At 36.4% G+C, this 18,912-nt stretch overlaps 1 protein-coding gene across 2 annotated transcripts; it reads right to left on the reverse strand.

Moving 5' to 3' along the window:
* Positions 1–12: 12 nt before the first annotated feature.
* si:dkey-46i9.6 (E3 ubiquitin-protein ligase TRIM39) lies at positions 13–18,769 on the reverse strand. Of its 2 annotated transcripts, none has more exons than XM_067401263.1 (7): positions 18,705–18,769; positions 14,961–15,610; positions 14,482–14,577; positions 12,088–12,321; positions 8,606–8,753; positions 987–1,013; positions 13–882 (listed from the first exon to the last, which is right to left on the reverse strand). In XM_067401263.1, exons 2-7 carry the CDS (start codon positions 15,606–15,608, stop codon positions 329–331), a joined length of 1,707 nt encoding a protein of 568 aa, XP_067257364.1. In that variant the 5' UTR covers positions 15,609–15,610; positions 18,705–18,769; the 3' UTR covers positions 13–328. The 2 variants fall into 2 exon arrangements, with proteins under 2 accessions (XP_067257364.1, XP_067257365.1); XM_067401264.1 differs by having other exon boundaries at positions 18,669–18,719.
* Positions 18,770–18,912: the final 143 nt, after the last annotated feature.

The following is an 18,912-nucleotide window of genomic DNA, read 5'->3' on the forward strand; positions in this document are numbered from 1 at the left end:
ATAATGGTGAAGCTTGCAGTGGTATTTTAATAGTTCGATATTAATTCTAATGAATACACTTAACACTGATTTACATGTTTATTTTAACTTTCAATTATACACGTAATGTGGAAACATGGTTTAAATATATTATTTTGTTTTGTATGCTTTGTCGTAATTGCTCTTGTATGGCCATGCAATAAAACTGATTACTTTTTTGTAGAAATATCCATATAACAGTCAGGAAATATTCCCAAAGAAAGCAGTTCTCAAACACACATAGTAACAGGATAGAAACGGCAGTACTGCAGATCATGTCACCAGACCAAGTCATTGTGGAGCTCATCTTTCAACACTGTTTAGTATGAGACATCTCCTGCACGGGACAGATCATCATAGTGTCAGAGGCCTTATCGGAGCAGTAGAGGTAGAAGAATGGGAAGAGTTTCTCTTTAAACGAATCCATAAAGGTGTAGATGTGACTTTTGTTTTGTACATCATAGAATGACACCTGTCCTTCTTCGTAGTCCACATAGATGCCCACTCTCTTTAGCTTGGGCTCGATGGAGAGCAGGAGGGGTGGAGAGGAAGAAACACGATATTCTTGCCCTTTCTTCATTGCTATAGCCCAATAACCGTGAGCCGTACTCACCGAAATCCTCCCTTTTCTGTTAACAGATGCCCGGGCGACACCCAGGTACCAGTCGTCCTTCTCGCCCACCTGAACCTCCCAGTAACGGCGTCCAGAGGACAATCCTTCACGGCCGAGCGCAATAACCACCGTATCGAAGCGCTCTGGCGTATCGGGCAGGTCCTGCCATGCTCCCAGATGACGCATCTGACGCCTGTCCTCGGATAGCTGCAGCCAAGGGTTAGCCGTGTCTGGGTCAAAGGTTACATCCACTTCACGGGGACATACAACAGAGACATGAGTAGAAAACCAAACACACCTGAATGCAAAGTGGTCTAGTGATATATGACAGATCAAATGAAAAATGAAATATTACCTGAGTACTTCTGAACCCTCCTCAGCTCTGTTTAAGATGACAAAAATAAATGAATTAATCAAGAAAGTAATTGTTTTAAAGGTTGTCCTGTACTTTTGTTAGAAAGGCAGAAAAAAAAAAAAAAACTTTTGTCGTCATATATTTGCACAATTACAATATTTGCAATTTGATACATATAATATATATATACCTTAAATGTAAAATTGAATAACAATATGTTTGTGCATTAGTATCTTAGTCAACACAAAAAATTAAAATGTAATCTAAAGTAACTTTTAATTTGACAATGTGCACTTTTTAAAAGTGTGCTAAGAAACATATGGGTGGTTTCTCAGACAGGGTTTAAATTAAGACAAGAGTAGGCTTTAATCAGTGGTGGCGTTTCACAAAAACCAAGGGTATGTATAAACAAAATGTGGACAAAAATCCACCATACTAAAAGAATTGATGGAGTTCACAGACATGCACAGACTTTACGAAACAACAATACGGAATCAATGCAAATTCTGAAACAGCCCTAAGCATAGACTGTGTCCTAACTAGACGAGACGTGACACGAGAAAAGAGGTTTTTGTACTTACCAGCAACAATTGCAATATGCGGCAATTATATTTTACAAATTGTTTTTATTTCTGCAGCATTGCCACTAGAACAACATTATTTAACGTAAAAAGAATTTAAAGGGTTAGTTCACCCAAAAATGAAATTTCTGTCAATAATTACTCACCTTCATGTCGTTCCAAACCAGTAAGACCTTCTTTCATCTTCAGAACACAAATTAAGATACTTTTGATGAAATCCGAGAGCTTTATGACCTCAACAACAGACAGCAACATCATAACCAATTTCAAGGCCCAGAAAGGTAGTAAAGACATCATTAAAATAGTCCATGTAACTACATTGGTTCAACCTTAATGTTATGATGCGACGAGAATATGTTTTGTGCACAAAAACTAAAACAATTACTTTATTCAGCAATTTCTTTTCTTCCCTGTCAGTCTCCTACGCTGTTCATGTTGTAAACACAGGAGCTGGCTAATAATGAGCTAGCGTTCTGACGTAGAACCCGGAAGCGCTGCACTGTGTTTACAACTTGAACAGTGTTATGACATTGCTGTCTATAGGGAAAGCTCTCAGAAAGCTCTCAGATTTCATCAAAATTATCTTAATTTGTCTTTCTAAGATGAACAAAGGTCTTACATGTTTGGAACAACATGAGCGTGAGTAATTAATGAGAGAAATTTCATTTTTGGGTGAGTTAACACCTTAATGTGAGTTCAAATATCATTTTTTTGTGACCTTTAGACATACTGAAATCAAAAATGGATAGGCTAATTCACCTCAGATCAGATCTGGGTTAAACAGATAAATTGCTTGCCACTGGAAATCTTATCACTTCACGTCTGATTAGGACACGGTGTATGCTGTTTATATTTGCTTCTTTTTTTTTAAAGCTGCAATTTCTGCCAAAGGCCAACTCAAGCAACAGAACTAACAAGCTGCATCAAGCTGGTTATTTCCCGTTTTGTCTGAATGCCACGGTATGGCAAATGCCGTATTCTGCCATATGTAAACACCACCCCTAGCCTTAATCTAGAATAGTTAATCATGGCTTTAAAATGGCTTTCTGTCCATTCAAATGCTTTCTAGGATCTACAGTGTGTCCCACCCCTAAATAGACGCTGAAGCTGGCGCTAATTGGTCACTTGTTCACATATTTACTTTTTTTTTTACATGGCGAATGGCACATAGTGTACTATATAGGAGATAGGGAATGAATCAGACAGTCTGGTTTCAAGTTTGTCACGCGAACCGCTGCAGTGTGCACACAGTCTGCTCCGGTCCAGAGACATGACAGCACAGAGCGGATCTTATGCTTGAGTAGGCGTAGACCACAAAACATATCAGATCCATTTGAATTGTAAAGCGATGTGGAGGTGATTAGTTGGAAAAATGGTTAGAGATCAGGAGGAAACTGCGGCTTTACTGAGCTCTATGGCTCTGTCCGAGCTGTGATATAAGAAAACCACTATTGGCTATTTTAAAAAAGGAGAGGAGCTGTATGGAGTCAAAACCATGCCACATAGTTTTACAAAAGAATAAAGTATTGCAAAAGAAAAAGAAATTATTGAAAAAGAAAATCAAGTATTGAGCAAAAAAAATCCATGCAATCCAGATATGTGTCCACTTTTGGACAAGACACGCTGCTAGCCATTGTTTGTTTATGCTCATGGCACCTACTGCCAGTCGATAGTCCTGCCTTCTCGATGACAGCACACACACGGTTAAAGACGGCACACGATGAATGGTTGGGTAGCAGCGTGTCTTCTGACATGTTTCTTGTCCACAACACAAGTTTTTAAGAGTCAGAATTGTATAATCTGACACAGTGACTGTCATGACCGATAAAAAAAATTGTGTCTAAACCTGGCATAAGTTAGAGATCATGGATAAGTGGTGTTTATTACTAGCCGTACACTGTAAATAATTTGTTGTTTTCACAGTAATATACTGTGTTCTCAATTCCCTACAGTAGAATCTGAGAACAGTATAATGTAGATTTTGTCATTTTCATAGCATTATTACTGCATTCTTAACAATTTCCAACTGTATAAGCTGTGTACTGTATGTTAGTGTAGATTTTCAGTGCATTCTGGGAAAATATTAGCCTACTGTAAATCTAAATACAGTACTAATGACCTCAAAAAGCAACCACACACCTCCTCACGCAACGGCTCTGTGGCAGACACCTCATGAAGATGAAGCGAAATGTGCGATTAATTAGTTATTTTTTTATCGATTGACAGCACTAATATATGTGTGTAATACTAATATTATATACACAATTAGAGAAATAAACAGCAGATGCTGGCTAGAAGTATCCTCAAAGATTTTAATCGATCTCTAACTTCTTTAACTTAAGCAAAAGCTGGTAACATTTAGTTAACAAAACGAAACCATAAACATTTTAATGCAATGAAATAAACAGCAGGTGCTGGCTATTTTCAAACAGGTCATGTTAGCGAGTAGTCTACGGCTAATAATAAACACTAAACTTTAACATGATCTCTAACTTAAGCAAATGCTTTTATTTATTTTATTTTTGTTTGCAAAACTCAATACTTTATTTTTCTTTTGCATTACTTTATTTTTCTTTTGTAAAAAAAATTATTTTTCAATATTTTATTTAGATAAATCTGTCATGAAAACAAGTTATGACAGCCACTGTGTGAATTATTATATCTCAACAATGAATTGGAGAAACATAATTTTATAATTGAATATAGAAGTTAATGCAAAAAACTGCCTTATGTGCATCTTACATGTTTTATTATTATTATTATTATTATTTTTTTTTTTTTTTTAATTTGAGTGTTGATGATTATATCTAAAAATAAATAGAATAAAAAAAAATTAAATTTAATAGTTTGGGCTCTGTTGTTAATTGTAACCTTTAATATTACAGTAATGTGCAAGTAAGGGCTCCATGAGCAGAGATAGATTTTTTTTTCTTTTATCCTTAAGAAAGTTTTAATTTTAATTTAATGAATTTAAAGACAGAATAAAACAAAATTTTTTTTTTTAGTTTTTTCACCCTGCTGTACCAAATTACTACTGAACCATGACTTCAAAACCAAGGTACGTACCAAACGGTCATTTTTTGGCGCTTTTCCACTGCATGGGACAGCTTGGTATGGAACGGTACCTCGGTTGAGAAAAAAAAAATGTCTGTATCATGGACAGTAGATGAGGTGCAGATTTGTTGGTAACCGCGGAGCGGATCCACGACAGTAAAGGAGGCGCAACTATAACGATCAGTCTATAATCCCACCCATTTTGAAGCTATACTAAACTGCAGTGGAAAAGCAAACCGAAAGCCAAGCTGTGTCGTTCCACACAGTGGAAAAGTGCTATTTGTGTACTGTTACACCCCTGTACAATATATATACAGTTGCAATCAAAATTATTCAACCCCCTTAACTTGCAAGACATTTTGCTGCTGAGAACAAAATTTTATGAAAACAATTCATCAAAGGCTTAAGTAAACTATTATACAAAGTTTATACATAGTTTTGCTACAGATGTACTGCTGATCCATGGGTCCAATAATAAAAAAATAAAACCATCTCAAGATTAAAGTTGTTCAATTTCGAGAAAAAAAAAACATTAAATTTAGAGAAAAAAGTCAAAATAAAATGTTGAGAATAAACTCATTAAATTACGAGAAAAAAGCCGTTAGATTATGAGAACAAATTCTTTAAATTATGAGAAAAAAAGTTGTTCGATTTCAAGAAAAAAGTCAAGATAAAATGTTGAGAATAAACTTGTTAAATTTCGAGAAAAAAGTCAAGATAAAATGTTCATTAAATTACGACATTACATTAAATTATTAATGACTTTATTCTCAACATTTTATCTTGACTTTTTTTCTCAAAATTTAACAACTTTTTTTCTAATAATCTAATGACTTTTTTCTCGTAATTTAATGACTTTATTCTCAACATTTTATCTCGACTTTTTTCTCGAAATTTAAAGATTTTTTTCTCGTAATTTAACGAGTTTATTCTCAACATTTTATTTCGACTTTTTTCATCTCGAGATGGTTTTATTTTTTTCATTATTGCTTGGCCCTAATCCTCTTCCGTAGATGCCTTTTTGAATTTTCATAAAATTTTGTTCTCAGCAGGTTAAGTAGGTTGAATAATTTTGATTGCAACAGTATGTGTTAGCATGATTAATCTTTAAAAGATTATCTCGATTCAAACACCCATGCAATCATATTCCTTATGTCTATTAAAGGCACATTATATAAAATATTTTTGGGATTAAAATATCCAAAAATCACTAGAACAGTGTATTTGTTGACTTGTGCACTTACGTACATTATCCCAGATGTTTCCAAGAATGTTTAAATCCAGAGAAATAAGCAATTTTAACCAGAACATGGACCGTGTGTCAGTGTGTCACCTGTCAGTGAAGTCATACCTGTGGTACCCTCGATTTCTGGTTTTATTTTGTAGAAACCATGGAAACACCAAAGACATGTTTTATTTGACAAGGGAACAACTGTTTCGATACATTTATAAACAGAAAACTAATCATTGTTATACAGCTTAACGCATTTAGTCTTATTGTTTGAATCTCATTTTCTGGATTTTCCGCAGATGCATGTTTTTACCATGGCTCAGAGAAAAACACTATTTTGTCAAGTAGATAACATAACATAATCAGATGCAGCTTTATTTTTAGTAAAAGTAATACAGTATTTTCTCCAACATACAATATGTTTTAAAATTAATTGCATGCCATTTATCAACACAAGCCATCCAGCATTTATTAATATGATTCTAATATCGATCTAGCTCATTGCAGCTGCCGAGCGAATGCTCAGAGTAACGTTATAACATCATTTCAATATGATAAAGTGCTGCATTACCCCCCATACACTTGTTCTGCTGCTCTCGAGGTGTTTGTCGCGCTCCTGTCTCATTAGCAATCACTCCAGCGGCCTTGTTCAGCTCCAGCTTTGCTCTGCCCTGCTCTGCTTCATACTACTGTAATGTTAATAATCTCATCCATGAACATGATTTCTGCCCGAGTCCTGTCCCGATTCTTTTCTACCGGCTTTGAGGTGAAGACGACAACTTCCAAGATTCTGAACTCAGTCTCTGTGTCATCAAGTTACGCCAAGCGCTCACCTCTAGCGACAAAACTTTACATATTGTGCCTTTAAACCTTTGACAAAATCATACTGAAGCATTCAAATCTGTGTTTGCACTGCTGATGACCCAGAGAGAGCAGTTATCATGTTTAGGCATGAAACAGCTCCACAAACAGTATTTTTCAACCACAAAGTCAACACTCAAAAAAACAAACAAAAAAACAAACAACAACAACAACAAATGTAAATTATCAGGTTTTGCATAAAGGCACAATATGTAAGATTTTTGGAGTAAAATCACTAGAACAATGTTATATATTTTGTTGAATTGTGTACTGGCATTATCCCAAATGTTTCCAAGAATGTTTAAATCCAGAGAAATAAGCAATTTTAACCAGGACAGGGACCATGTCCGTGCGTCGCCTAACAATGACATCATACCCGCGGTTTCCTGGTTTTATTTTTTTATTTTTTTATTAGACAGGTGAGCAACTGTTTGGATATATTCATCAACAGAAAACTAATCATTGCTATATAGCTCAACAGAGTAGTTTAAATATTATTGTTTAAATCTTCTTTTCCTGATTTACAGCGAGTACCATGTTTTACCATGCCTAATATCGATCTAGCTTACTGCAGTGTGCAACAAGTTTCTCATAGAAGCTTCAGAGCAAACGCACAGAGTAGCATTATAGCAACTTACGCAAATTTATCTAATATGATAAAACAGTGCTGTTTTTCCCCACATACGGTTGACCAAGAAGTGGAAGCGTCTGTGGCATTATAAAAGCTCCACTGCTTTCGAGCCGTGTGTCGTGCATGTCTCTCATTATCAATCGCTCCAGTGGCCTTATTCTGCTCCGATGGCTTTCAGCCAAACTCTGCTTCATACTACAGTAATGTTAATAAATACATTAGCTCTTCCATAAATATGATTTCTGCCTGAGTCTCGTCAATGGGCTGTAGACGTGAAGACAACATATAACAATATACTAATATCAATTATATATTGACTAATATATCAATATATTATTCTTCATTTAGTTCTATGAAACAGAATCATAAATAAATTCCCCATATTGGTGAGTATCCTCATAAGCACAGTCTTTAATGAAGGTCTTGAACGTAAGGAGTTGGGAGAAAATCAGATTTGTGTCACATCCGCATCGTGTGCCAGGACTTAAAATGACAGCAATCTAATAAACCTGCTGCTGTCATTAATGATAAAAAAAGCATTCAATGCTCTTGACTGAACAACTTTTGTTGCTTTAATAAGGATTAATCTATATATAGCCTTATTTATACAGTGAAGATTGTGTTATTTACATTTGATAATTTTATTAAATTTCTATAACATTTCTTACCTGAATACTACTGTTAGGCCTACCTGAAAATCTTAAAGCTCAGTTTATTTATTACGTTTGCTCTATTGAATTTATTTGTGGTATCACTTGTAATTTGTTTAATTATTCTTATTTTATTAATGACTATTTATACTTTAAAAATGTTTGAACTTTATAATAGTCTAGTAGTAGCAGTGTGTATCTGTGTAAGTGCTCGATAAAGAGCATCATTGATGACTATTTACAATGTTTTTGAAGCATTGATCATTGAAGCCAATCAAAGACCGATGAGCACGTCAACAAAATGGCCAATCAGAGGTGTTTACGAATCCACTCAACAGCGCTCAAAGCGTCACATTTTTAAAATTTCAGTACCGTCCAACTCTAATTCATAGTACTTAGTAAAAAGATGCCATTAATGCAATTCCATGTGGCATTATGTATACCATAGATTTTGAATAAATTGTATATTGTTATGGTGGGGACCCCCCATAACACTGATTCAATTCGAGCACTGCTTAAAACTGTGCCACTTGTTGAAGTGAATATAAAGTATAGGGGCAGAAAAAAGACTGATGTGATTCAGTAGAATACAATAACGGTAAAGTTCTTACCCATTTCTGCAAGTTTTTCTACTTCTTCTGTTAGTGTCTCTTCTAGTTTGAGCACTGCTCTTCTTGTGGTACCCACACACTGATCCGCATGCACACAGGTCTCAGACCAGTCTTTAGTGTGTGGATGAGCCATTAATGATGTAAAGTTCTGGAGGAGGAGACAGTAGACATTAAAGAAGCTATGTGAAACATAACAGATGTAAGTAATAATAATAATAATAATACATTTTATTTGTAATGCGCTTTTCTTAAACCCAAGGCGCTACAGTAATAAAATAAAACAAAACAACACAACAAAAGCAATACAGTTCATTAGAGAAAGACAGTCTTAAATAAGTGTGTCTTAATCAACTTTTTAAAATGACCCAACGTTGGTGCATTTCTGATGGGTAGAGGAAGCACATTCCATAGCTTAGGGGCTTTGTATGAAAAGGCTCTTTCCCCCATGGTCTTTAGCTTACGTGAAGGCTGGTAAAGTGAAAGAGAGTTAGAAGAGCGAAGAGAGCGTGATGGAGTATAAGGACTGATGAGATCGCAAAGATACTCAGGTGCAGTCCCATGAAGTGCCTTGTATGTTAAAATAAGAATTTTAAAATCAATTCTCGCATTTATGGGAAGCCAGTGTAATTGTGAAAGAACAGGTGTAATGTGTTCACGAGGAGAAGTACGAGTAAGCACACGAGCGGCAGAATTTTGTATATACTGAAGCCTGCTCAACGATTTAGCTGGAAGGCCAGAGAACAAGGCATTACAGTTATCTAACCTAGTTGTTATGAAGGCATGTATAAGCCTTTCTGTGTCTGCAAAAGAGAGAAAAGGTCTAAGTCGAGCTATGTTTCTCAGGTGGAAAAATGCCGTTTTAGAGATGTGTTTTATGTGTGCTTCAAATGTTAAGTGTGGATCAAAAATGACACCAAGATTCCGCACCTGTGAAGTGGGGATTACCGTGCTGGAATCAACAATCAAACTGATCTGCTCGGCCTTACGAGTAGCTGCCACTGTACCAATCTGCATCAGTTCAGTTTTGGAGCCATTCAGCTTCAGGAAGTTATTCTGCATCCAGATACCGATCTCTGCTAAACAACCACGCAAAGCTATTAATGAGCAGTGGACATCAGGACTCGTGGTGATGTAAATCTGCGTATCATCAGCATAGCAGTGATAGCCAAGACCATGTTTCCTGATGATCTGCCCAAGCGGAAGCATATAAATGTAAAAAGTAGCAAATTTCCTTTTAGGGAAAGCTTAAGAAATGCAGTAACTTTACAGATCAGCGATTGGCTCTTTAATTTAGAAGGCGGGACTTATTACACCATATTGCGAATTGCATTTTCTTCCTTCATAAGCAATATGAGTGTGCCCCAGAGATGAGCACTCGAGTTAGTGACTTGGGCTGCGTTCCACTCCACTTTTAGACACGTACTCGCAAACTTCCCTAAACACTTCCCCTCAGGGGAATCCTCGCCGTCATTTTGAAGTGCGTTCCACTTCATGAAGTGGATGAGGGAAGTTTATATGGACAGACCCTCGATTTTGACAGAGGGAGCGAGTCTACTCTGTACACTTCAAGCAGCTCAATATCCCACAATTCAACTTGATTGTGACATAACAGCATATTGTGCTTAACTGAAGTGTATGATATATTAATTCTTTTGAGAATTAATCGCATAAGTGTATATTATATTATGTTAAGATTAAATTGTATAATACTTGTAGCTACCTTATGTTCACAGTAAGTTTATACTATAGATTTTTTTTGTATTTTTGTTTTCTCCATGAGCTCATATACCTATACGATTTTATATTTTCTCTAACAACTTATATTCATATAGAAAGGTGCATTAAACAAATTCATAAGTAAAAAGGGGGTTTAAATAATAAATAGGCCTTACTGAATTCCAGGTGATCGAGGGCTTAGTTCCATTTAAACCTTATGTACGAGTTCCACCAGTAGTGGACACTCATGCAACGTAAGCAATGACGCACATCCCAGTCCACGAGATGGATGGAAGTTAGCAAATGAAGGACATGAAAATTTGAAGTGGAACGCAGACCCGGACTAGACTCGCACTCGTGTCGCATTTTAAAAGATTAGTCCACTTTCAAATAAAATTTTCCTGATAATTTACTCACCCCCATGTCATCCAAGATGTTCATGTCTTTCTTTCTTCAGTCAAAAAGAAATTAAGGTTTTTGATGAAAATATTCCAGGATTATTCTCCTTATTGTGGACTTCAGCAGCCTCTAAATGGTTGAAGGTCAAAATTACAGTTTCAGTGCAGCTTCAAAGGGCTTTAAACGATACCAGACGAGGAATAAGGTTGATCATTTGTGTTTATAAAGCATATACAGTTTTATTTTTATTTTTTGGGAAAATGATGCTAGATAAGAATCTTATTCCTTGTCTGGTATCGTTTAAAGCCCTTTGAAGCTGCATTGAAACTGTAATTTTGACCTTCAACCATTTGGAGGCCATAGAAGTCCACTATAAGGAGAATAACCCTGGATTGTTTTCATCAAAAACCTTAATTTCTTTTTGACTGAAGAAAGAAAGACATCATCATCTTTGATGACATGGGGGTGAGTAAATTATCAGTGAGTTAACTAATCCTTTTATGACTTCAGACTCGACTCGACACAAAAGACTTGTGAATATTTTAAAGACAACTCAAGTCTTTTACCCTTAACTACTGATATAATAATTCGTTTTTTTTATTTGAATTGTTTTATAGTATCTGCATCACATATATTTCCATATATTCTTAAAGATCATATTTTAACGAATTGCAATCAGCGTGCGTACAGTTTTTGTATTGACTTAAACATTCCAAGGTTTGATATTTTCTAATAATGACTCAATAACAACGCCGCTGTATAACAAACTGCTGTATAGCAAACCATGACTGGCGCCATCTTGTGTCCACTTACCGACTGTATTGAAAACGACTACTCGTGTTGCCAGGACGATTGTTTTGTACATTGTAATGGATTGTGAGGTAACAAGCTGGATGTATATTATTGCTTAGGACCTTTATTACAATCAAAACAGATGACAGAAAGATAATATTATTTTGTCTATAAAATACAACTAGGATAAAAATGACTTTACTTGAGACTCAACTCGTACTCGTGACAAAAGTCTTCAGACTTGACTCAGACTCCAGTGATAAAGACTTGTGAACATCTCTGGTGTGCCCTCTTTGTATATCTAAAGTCTTTGTTAACAGAATCTGAATAATACATATTGTAAAACATCCTGCTTCCTTTGAATGTGGTTGCCCTCATTGATCACAAAACACTTTGGTGGCCATTTTTACAATTATGCATTTTGTTTTTAAATAGTCATGAGTCTCTAGATTTGTTTAATCAATTTAAATTGGTTTCAGATAATCCATATCAACAAGACTGACAGTGAAAACTTTTTACATGAGTAAAAATTAAATTGCAGATTACATAAAAAAAGTAGGGTAAAAATGCTCCACCTGCAGGAAATGAATGTGGTCTTCAGTTTGGGAGAGGTACTCTAACTGAGTGTTTCTCAGTTTCAGAACATCTATTTCCTGCTCCAGTTCTTGTATGTGTCCGTTGGCCCAGCTCTCGGTCTTCTTCTGTTTCTCCTCGATGTCCAGCACCAGCTCAGCCTGGACCTTCTGGACTGCTCGGATCAGGTCCGAGAACACCTGAATGCTGTCCTCAATTTCTCTCTGAGCACTGCTCTGTGTTTGGTAGGAGATACACACTAATCAATGCAGACAAAAATTTGTTTGAAATTTTAGCATATATATATATATATAATATATATATATATATATATATATATATATATATATATATATATATATATATATATATATATATATATATATATATATATATATATATATATATATATATATCATGACTCTTTAAAATCTTACATGAAATATTATATTATATAAAACCTTTGGATACAGTTCTTTAACCATTTAAAGGTGCTCTACAGAAGGTTTTTTTTTTTATTTATTAAAAATGAAAAAAAAAAAAAAAAAAAAAAAACAGTTACTGAGCAAGAACATAATAAATTAAATTATCTGTGTATAAAAGTCTTGCCTTGCCAAGAATCACAATGGCAAGCTTATAATAATGATTTAGAACTTGAGGCCATTAGCCTCAAGGTGGATTTTGTGGGATAAGCTCATTATCTCACATTATTCCTCTTTGTGCTGTTACATTATGTCGTAAATAAATAAATGAAGGTCCGGATATCCACAGACCACTAGTAGGCAGTGTCCGCTGTCATGTTCAAGGCAGAAGCCGAATAGGAAGCAACTTGTCGTGTACGCTGTAAAAGAAGCTTCAGCAGTGATTGCGGCAAATAGGCAGCAACTTTTGTTGCAGTTTGATGGCATGTGTCCCCTGAAACAGCATTTTCAACATCCATAGGAATGAATAAACACTAACTCTTCTCTGCTTGCTCAGTGCCAGTTTTTTTGTTTTGTTTTTTTTTTACTTGAGGGAGGGGTTGTAGCAGACCAATCACAGTGCTTGTGATCCGCGTAGGATTGACACGTTGTTACATTTTTTTAAGAGGTGCACATCATGCTACACACAGCTTATGCCGCAGCTACGTCGTACACTTGACGCAGAAGTATTACAGTGGGTGCCTGAGCCCTGCCCAGCTCTATAGCACCCCATAATTTTGCAATGTAAATATGTGATGGAAAATGGAACTGCAGTGCGCTCTAATTTAGAGATTTCAGATTTCGGAAATAAATCTTATTTTCACATTATTTTCACATTACTTTACATAAACCTCGCTCCAGACCAAGATGATATGAATCCGCTTCAGCTTTGTGTAGGCCTGTATTATTCTGCATCAGGTCAGTAACTAGTTGGCATGTCTGTTCTTCCTATGTGAAAAACCATATCGAATTAAAGAACGTATAAATCCTTTAGGTTAAAGCGTCTGCATGTGTTCTGTGATTAGAATATAAAACTTAAAAAGTTTATCATAAACTAGCGCTAATACCCAGAATCTGCCCTACCTATATTTACAGTCAGGAGCCTCTACTGGGTGTTAGATCACTGAGGTAGATGAGCTTAAAAATTTAACTTTTAAAACTTTTTGTCATCCTAACAACAAACAGAGCAGTGCATAATGGAGTGCAGCAAAGCAGCATCAAAAATATCAAATATTGGGGGGAACATTTTGGCCATTTCTAATTATTGGTGGGTGCTGTGTATTGATGTGACGTCATCACGACTTGTCCCCCTCAATGTCTATGGTGGTTACAGCTACACCTCAAACCATCATATTTATTCACACTGAATAGTTGAGTTGAAGCTTGTTCACGTAATTACCAAAACAATGGCTGCATCTGAAATTGCATACTCTCTTGAGTAGGTACTTATTTTAAGTAAGTAATTACTTTGCAGGCACTAAAAAATGTTCTTTAAATTACAAATATGTGTATGAATGTAATCTGGACGTACTACATTTGCCATGTTGTCATTGACACATGACTCTGCAGCATCAATAGCCTCTCATCACTGCAATTCACAAATCCTCTTCCATGGCCTAATGGACAGTAAAGTGTCTATTGTATGCACACTTCAGAATCTTACCAGAAGAAGTAGGTCATCCAGGTACTTTTTGCCTACTCTTTAATGAGTACTGTGGATTCACACATACCAACTCTTGTCACATATTATTTTACACCTACTATATAGTAGGGAAGTATGCAATTTTGAATGTAGCCAAAAGTTGTGAAATGTACCTTTAAGTCACACCAGCCTGAGGATCACTGTGGATCAGCACTGAAGAAGAGAAAGGCTAGCGCCTGCCCATATTAACTAATCGGAAACAGTTCAGACATATTTGAAACACTTAAACTTACTTTGTTCAACTCTATGGAGTGTTTGAAATCATCAACTTTCTTCAGTCTCTCCTGAATCATTTGCTGAACTTCAGCTTCAGTTTTCCTCAACAAGGCCTGTCAATTACAATATATTGTATTAAACTTTAAATATCTTTTTTGGCATAGCTCTTCTTATTGACATAGCCTACCCGTATCCTAAATCCTTGTAAAGCACAATTATAAAATGAAGCATGTAGCAAGTATTTTTCCAATTCATTTTTGACTATTAAACCATTCATTTCTATAAAATACTGCAAATTATATAATAGAATGAATTATTTATGAATGATTCATTTTCTGTGTATTTACTTTTCAAGAAAATACCACTACTTTTATACTAATGCTACAAAATCACATATTACCCAACATAGTGACATACAGAGCATGCAGCTTTCTTTCCAGCCCACTACAATATGTATAGTAAATCTAATTTCACTGCCATCTAGTTGTTCTTTTACCTTTTTCTCTGCCCACTCTCGTTCGACCGGAACAGTGTAATGTGCCCTGTGGTCCATCTCGGTGCACAGCACACAAACTATGGTCTGATCTTTCTTACAGAACAGCTCCAGTAACCTCTCATGCTTCCTACACATACGGTCCTCCAGGTTCTGCACGGGTTCTATCAACTTGTGTTTGGTGAAGCGAGCAGTGTGCGTCTTTAGATGCTCCTCACAGTAAGACGTCAAACAAACCAAGCAGGACTTCACCGCCTGTCGCTGAGGGCCAGTGCACACGTCGCAGGACACCTCCTGGGCCCACGGTCCATTAGGGGGAATCAGTTCAGGCATTTCTGTGGGGAGCTCCTCAGGGCTCGGTCCTGGTTTCAGCTGTGTTGTCTTCTGAAGGTTCACGACTGGGTTGGTTTTCATTTCCTTAAACTTCTCCGAGATTTCCCTCAGCACTGTGTTGATGCTGATGTCAGGCTGCTTGAAGAATGTCTTTTTGCACATTGGACACATAAAGAGGGCACTGGACTTCCAGTAGCTGCCGATGCAGGCCATGCAGAAGTTGTGTCCACAAGGGATGGAGACAGGGTTGGTAAACACATCTAGACAGATGGAACAGTGCACCTGCTCCTCTGCTAACATGCTGGTGGGAGATGCCATTCCTATATAGACAGGGAGAATCATGTGCCTTCTAAACAGCTGAAGTCTTCCAACTTTGATTTAAAAGAAACTTTAAAGTGTACGGAAAGCATATATTATCTTGTTATCTGAGTCAGCCTCTCTCTAAACTTGTCAATATTTGTCAATATTGTTCCTAATATTCCCTAAAACAGTAAGCTTTTGAAGGTTACAAATCATTACTGTCAGGATGAAACCTTGTATGTCCAAAACTACTTTTCAGGAAAAGACAAAAACCCTGTATTTTTAACCCTTTAAATGGTTAAAGGGATAGTTCACCCAAAAATGAAAATTTGATGTTTATCTGCTTACCCCCAGTGCATACAAGATGTAGGTGACTTTTTTTCTTCAGTCGAACGCAAATTATGATTTTTAACTGCAACCGCTGCCGTCTGTCAGTCAAATAATAGCAGTAGATGGGAACTTCAACTAACAGTAAATAAAACTTGCTTAGACAAATCAAAATTAAAACCTGTGGCTCGTGATGACACATTAATGTCCTAAGACACGAAACGATCGGTTTGTGCGAGAAACCAAACATTATTTATATAATTTTTACCTTTACTTCCGTTGTCAGAGCGCGATCAGACCTCACTAACAGGAAGCTGAACGAAGTTGGACATAGTGGTGTATTAGAGGTAAAAAATTATATAAATACTGTTCGGTTTCTCGCACAAACCGATCGTTTCGTGTCTTAGGACATCAATGTGCCGTCATGAGCCGCAGGGTTTAATTTGGATTTGTCTATGGAAGTTTTTTCGACTCTTATTGTTCAAGTTCCCAATCACTGCTATTATTTGACTGACAGACGGCAGCGGTTGCAGTTAAAAATCATAATTTGCGTTCGACTGAAGAAAAAAAGTCCTCTACATCTTGGATGCACTGGGGGTAAGCAGATAAACATCAAATTTTCATTTTTGGGTAAACTATCCCTTTAGTGACCCGGGACATCATTCACTACCTTCCTCCTCATTATTTTTTTTTAAAAGTTAGACATCAGCCTTCTTAGTATTCCTCAATGAATTAATTATAAACAATATAACAAGAAAAAAAAAAAAATCTAAAAGCATGCCTGTTTTCCCATTCATTTTTTTGTAAAAAGTGTATAGGGTCGTTAACGACCCGAGGTAACAGTGTAAGTATATATGTTTTTTTGCACAATAATTTAATCCTTTATGACTGAATAAGTGCAATTCACCTTTATTCCAGAAGGTGGCAATGTCTGATACACAATGATGAAGTGAAGCTTCACTTATAGTTACCACAGGCATAAAAAAAAAAAGAATAGGTCAGTATGCAGCAAAACTGATATGATGGATCTCGTGAATAAGCTGTCAGCGATCAAACTATTGATTTTGAAGATGTTGAAAATTATAGTTTTGAGAATACGTTTGACATCGCAAATACTGTATGAGCCAGATGCTGAATGTACTGCGGGAAATGAACTCTGATGAGGACAGTGATGATGGTATAAAACATCTGCTCAAATGGAACCCCTCCAAGCTCCAAAAGGTTACAAAATACGCTTTATTTTATTTTATTTCTTTATTTTATTTTATTTTATTTGTAATTGTTACTTTTATCGTTACTCAGGAGAGTTTTATATTATTAAGACAGGTAGAGATCCATCTGTGTTGTCGTGTTGTCTTAGTGTGCGCAACGAATTCACACAGACGGTCACTTGCTCCTATGGCGACGCGGGTATTAGCGTTCCTACAGCGTTTTGACGCAGCTCGAGTTCCCATGAAAGGGAACGTCTTAGTTACGTATGTAACCATGGTTTCCTGAATAGGGAACGAGACGCTGCATCGCCCTGCCATACTCCCAGCGTGCCCATGAGTGACTTGCTTCAGGCATATCAGAAGCTGAATGTGTTTGTTCTCGGGTAGGCTTTAGTTTCCTGGTCAGTGACGTCACCCGCCTGTGACGTTCCTTCACACCATTGGACTGATTTTATACGTGCTTCATGACACAATCACGCAGAGGCGTTCACACAGAGTTTTGACACAGCATCTCATTCCCTGTTCAGGGAACCAAGGTTACATACGTAACCAAGACGTTTCCATCCAACAGCGATGATATGCCAGTTATAGACTATTAAAGTCAACATGAAATATCATTGATAGCCCATTTTACTTTCATAATGTAATGTAATTTATGAGCAAAACATTCCATAACAGAATGGAGCAGGACCAAAATGCAATTTTCATGTTCTAGATAGCTAATCTTAACATATTTCAATAGAAAACAATTATTTTCATTACTATTTTATTTTCTAAGATTTCAGAAAGGTTGCATTGCATAAAATAGTACCCTAAAAATTAGCTATGCTTTAACCAATAGCCTATTAAATCAGATGAAAAGGAAGGTCATTTCAGAGCATTACAAAGATTACCATGGAATAGCATGGATGATGAATGGTGCGCAATAAGACCAGGAATGTGTATTAAGAAAGTCACAGTACTAATAATCAATTTTGAACTCACATTAACTTTAAACTTTTGAAATGTCATCCCATAAAACTAGGACAAAATTAGCTCAAACAGACAAATTGCCAGTCCTTTTTTAAACCAACTTGGTATCATTATTGACAGCTATGCTGTGTGCTAAATATACAGAGTCATTTGGATTTGATTAGCAATCCGGCTGTTGGCTTGTGCTCTTAGCAACATGCAGTGGTCTTTGACACAAAAAGACTTCAGGAATTTGTAAAGCCTGGCTATTCATAGCAGATTATCATCACTCCAAAAATACTAGGCTTCCCAGACTCTTGCTCCTGGTCCTACCTCATAAACAACACCTACAATGCAATTTTTGGATCCACGTCACCATTTTGTCTACAGTTTTTAATGGCTGTTTTACATATTTTTGCAGAGATAGCATTTATTATTCATTATTATTATTTGGCAACAGAAGAGTTTTAAGATGAATTTAGCAAATGTGTCCTTTTCTAAACATCTTGGCTATGCGTTTGCTGAAATGACATGCAGAACATGCAGTTTCTTCAATCATCTTCATTCATCCAACCAACCATTTTTTTACCTGAAGAATCACAGTGTTTGAGTAAAGAAGACTCACCGGCAGTGTGTTGCAGCTGAATGACACTGACCACAATGACCGTCCTGGTCTGGACAGCAGTGACATGTGGCACAGCTGACGTCCACCGTTACCCTGAAATATCCCCCCTTACCCCTCCCCCTTAGCCCAGTTTCACTTTTACACCTACAGTACATAGGATCTCTTCTAGACTCAGGAAAGTTAACTATTCACTGGCCGTAGTTGTGTT

Source organism: Chanodichthys erythropterus, chromosome 11 (genome assembly GCF_024489055.1).
Source record: "Chanodichthys erythropterus isolate Z2021 chromosome 11, ASM2448905v1, whole genome shotgun sequence".
NCBI classification, from domain to species: domain Eukaryota; kingdom Metazoa; phylum Chordata; class Actinopteri; order Cypriniformes; family Xenocyprididae; genus Chanodichthys; species Chanodichthys erythropterus.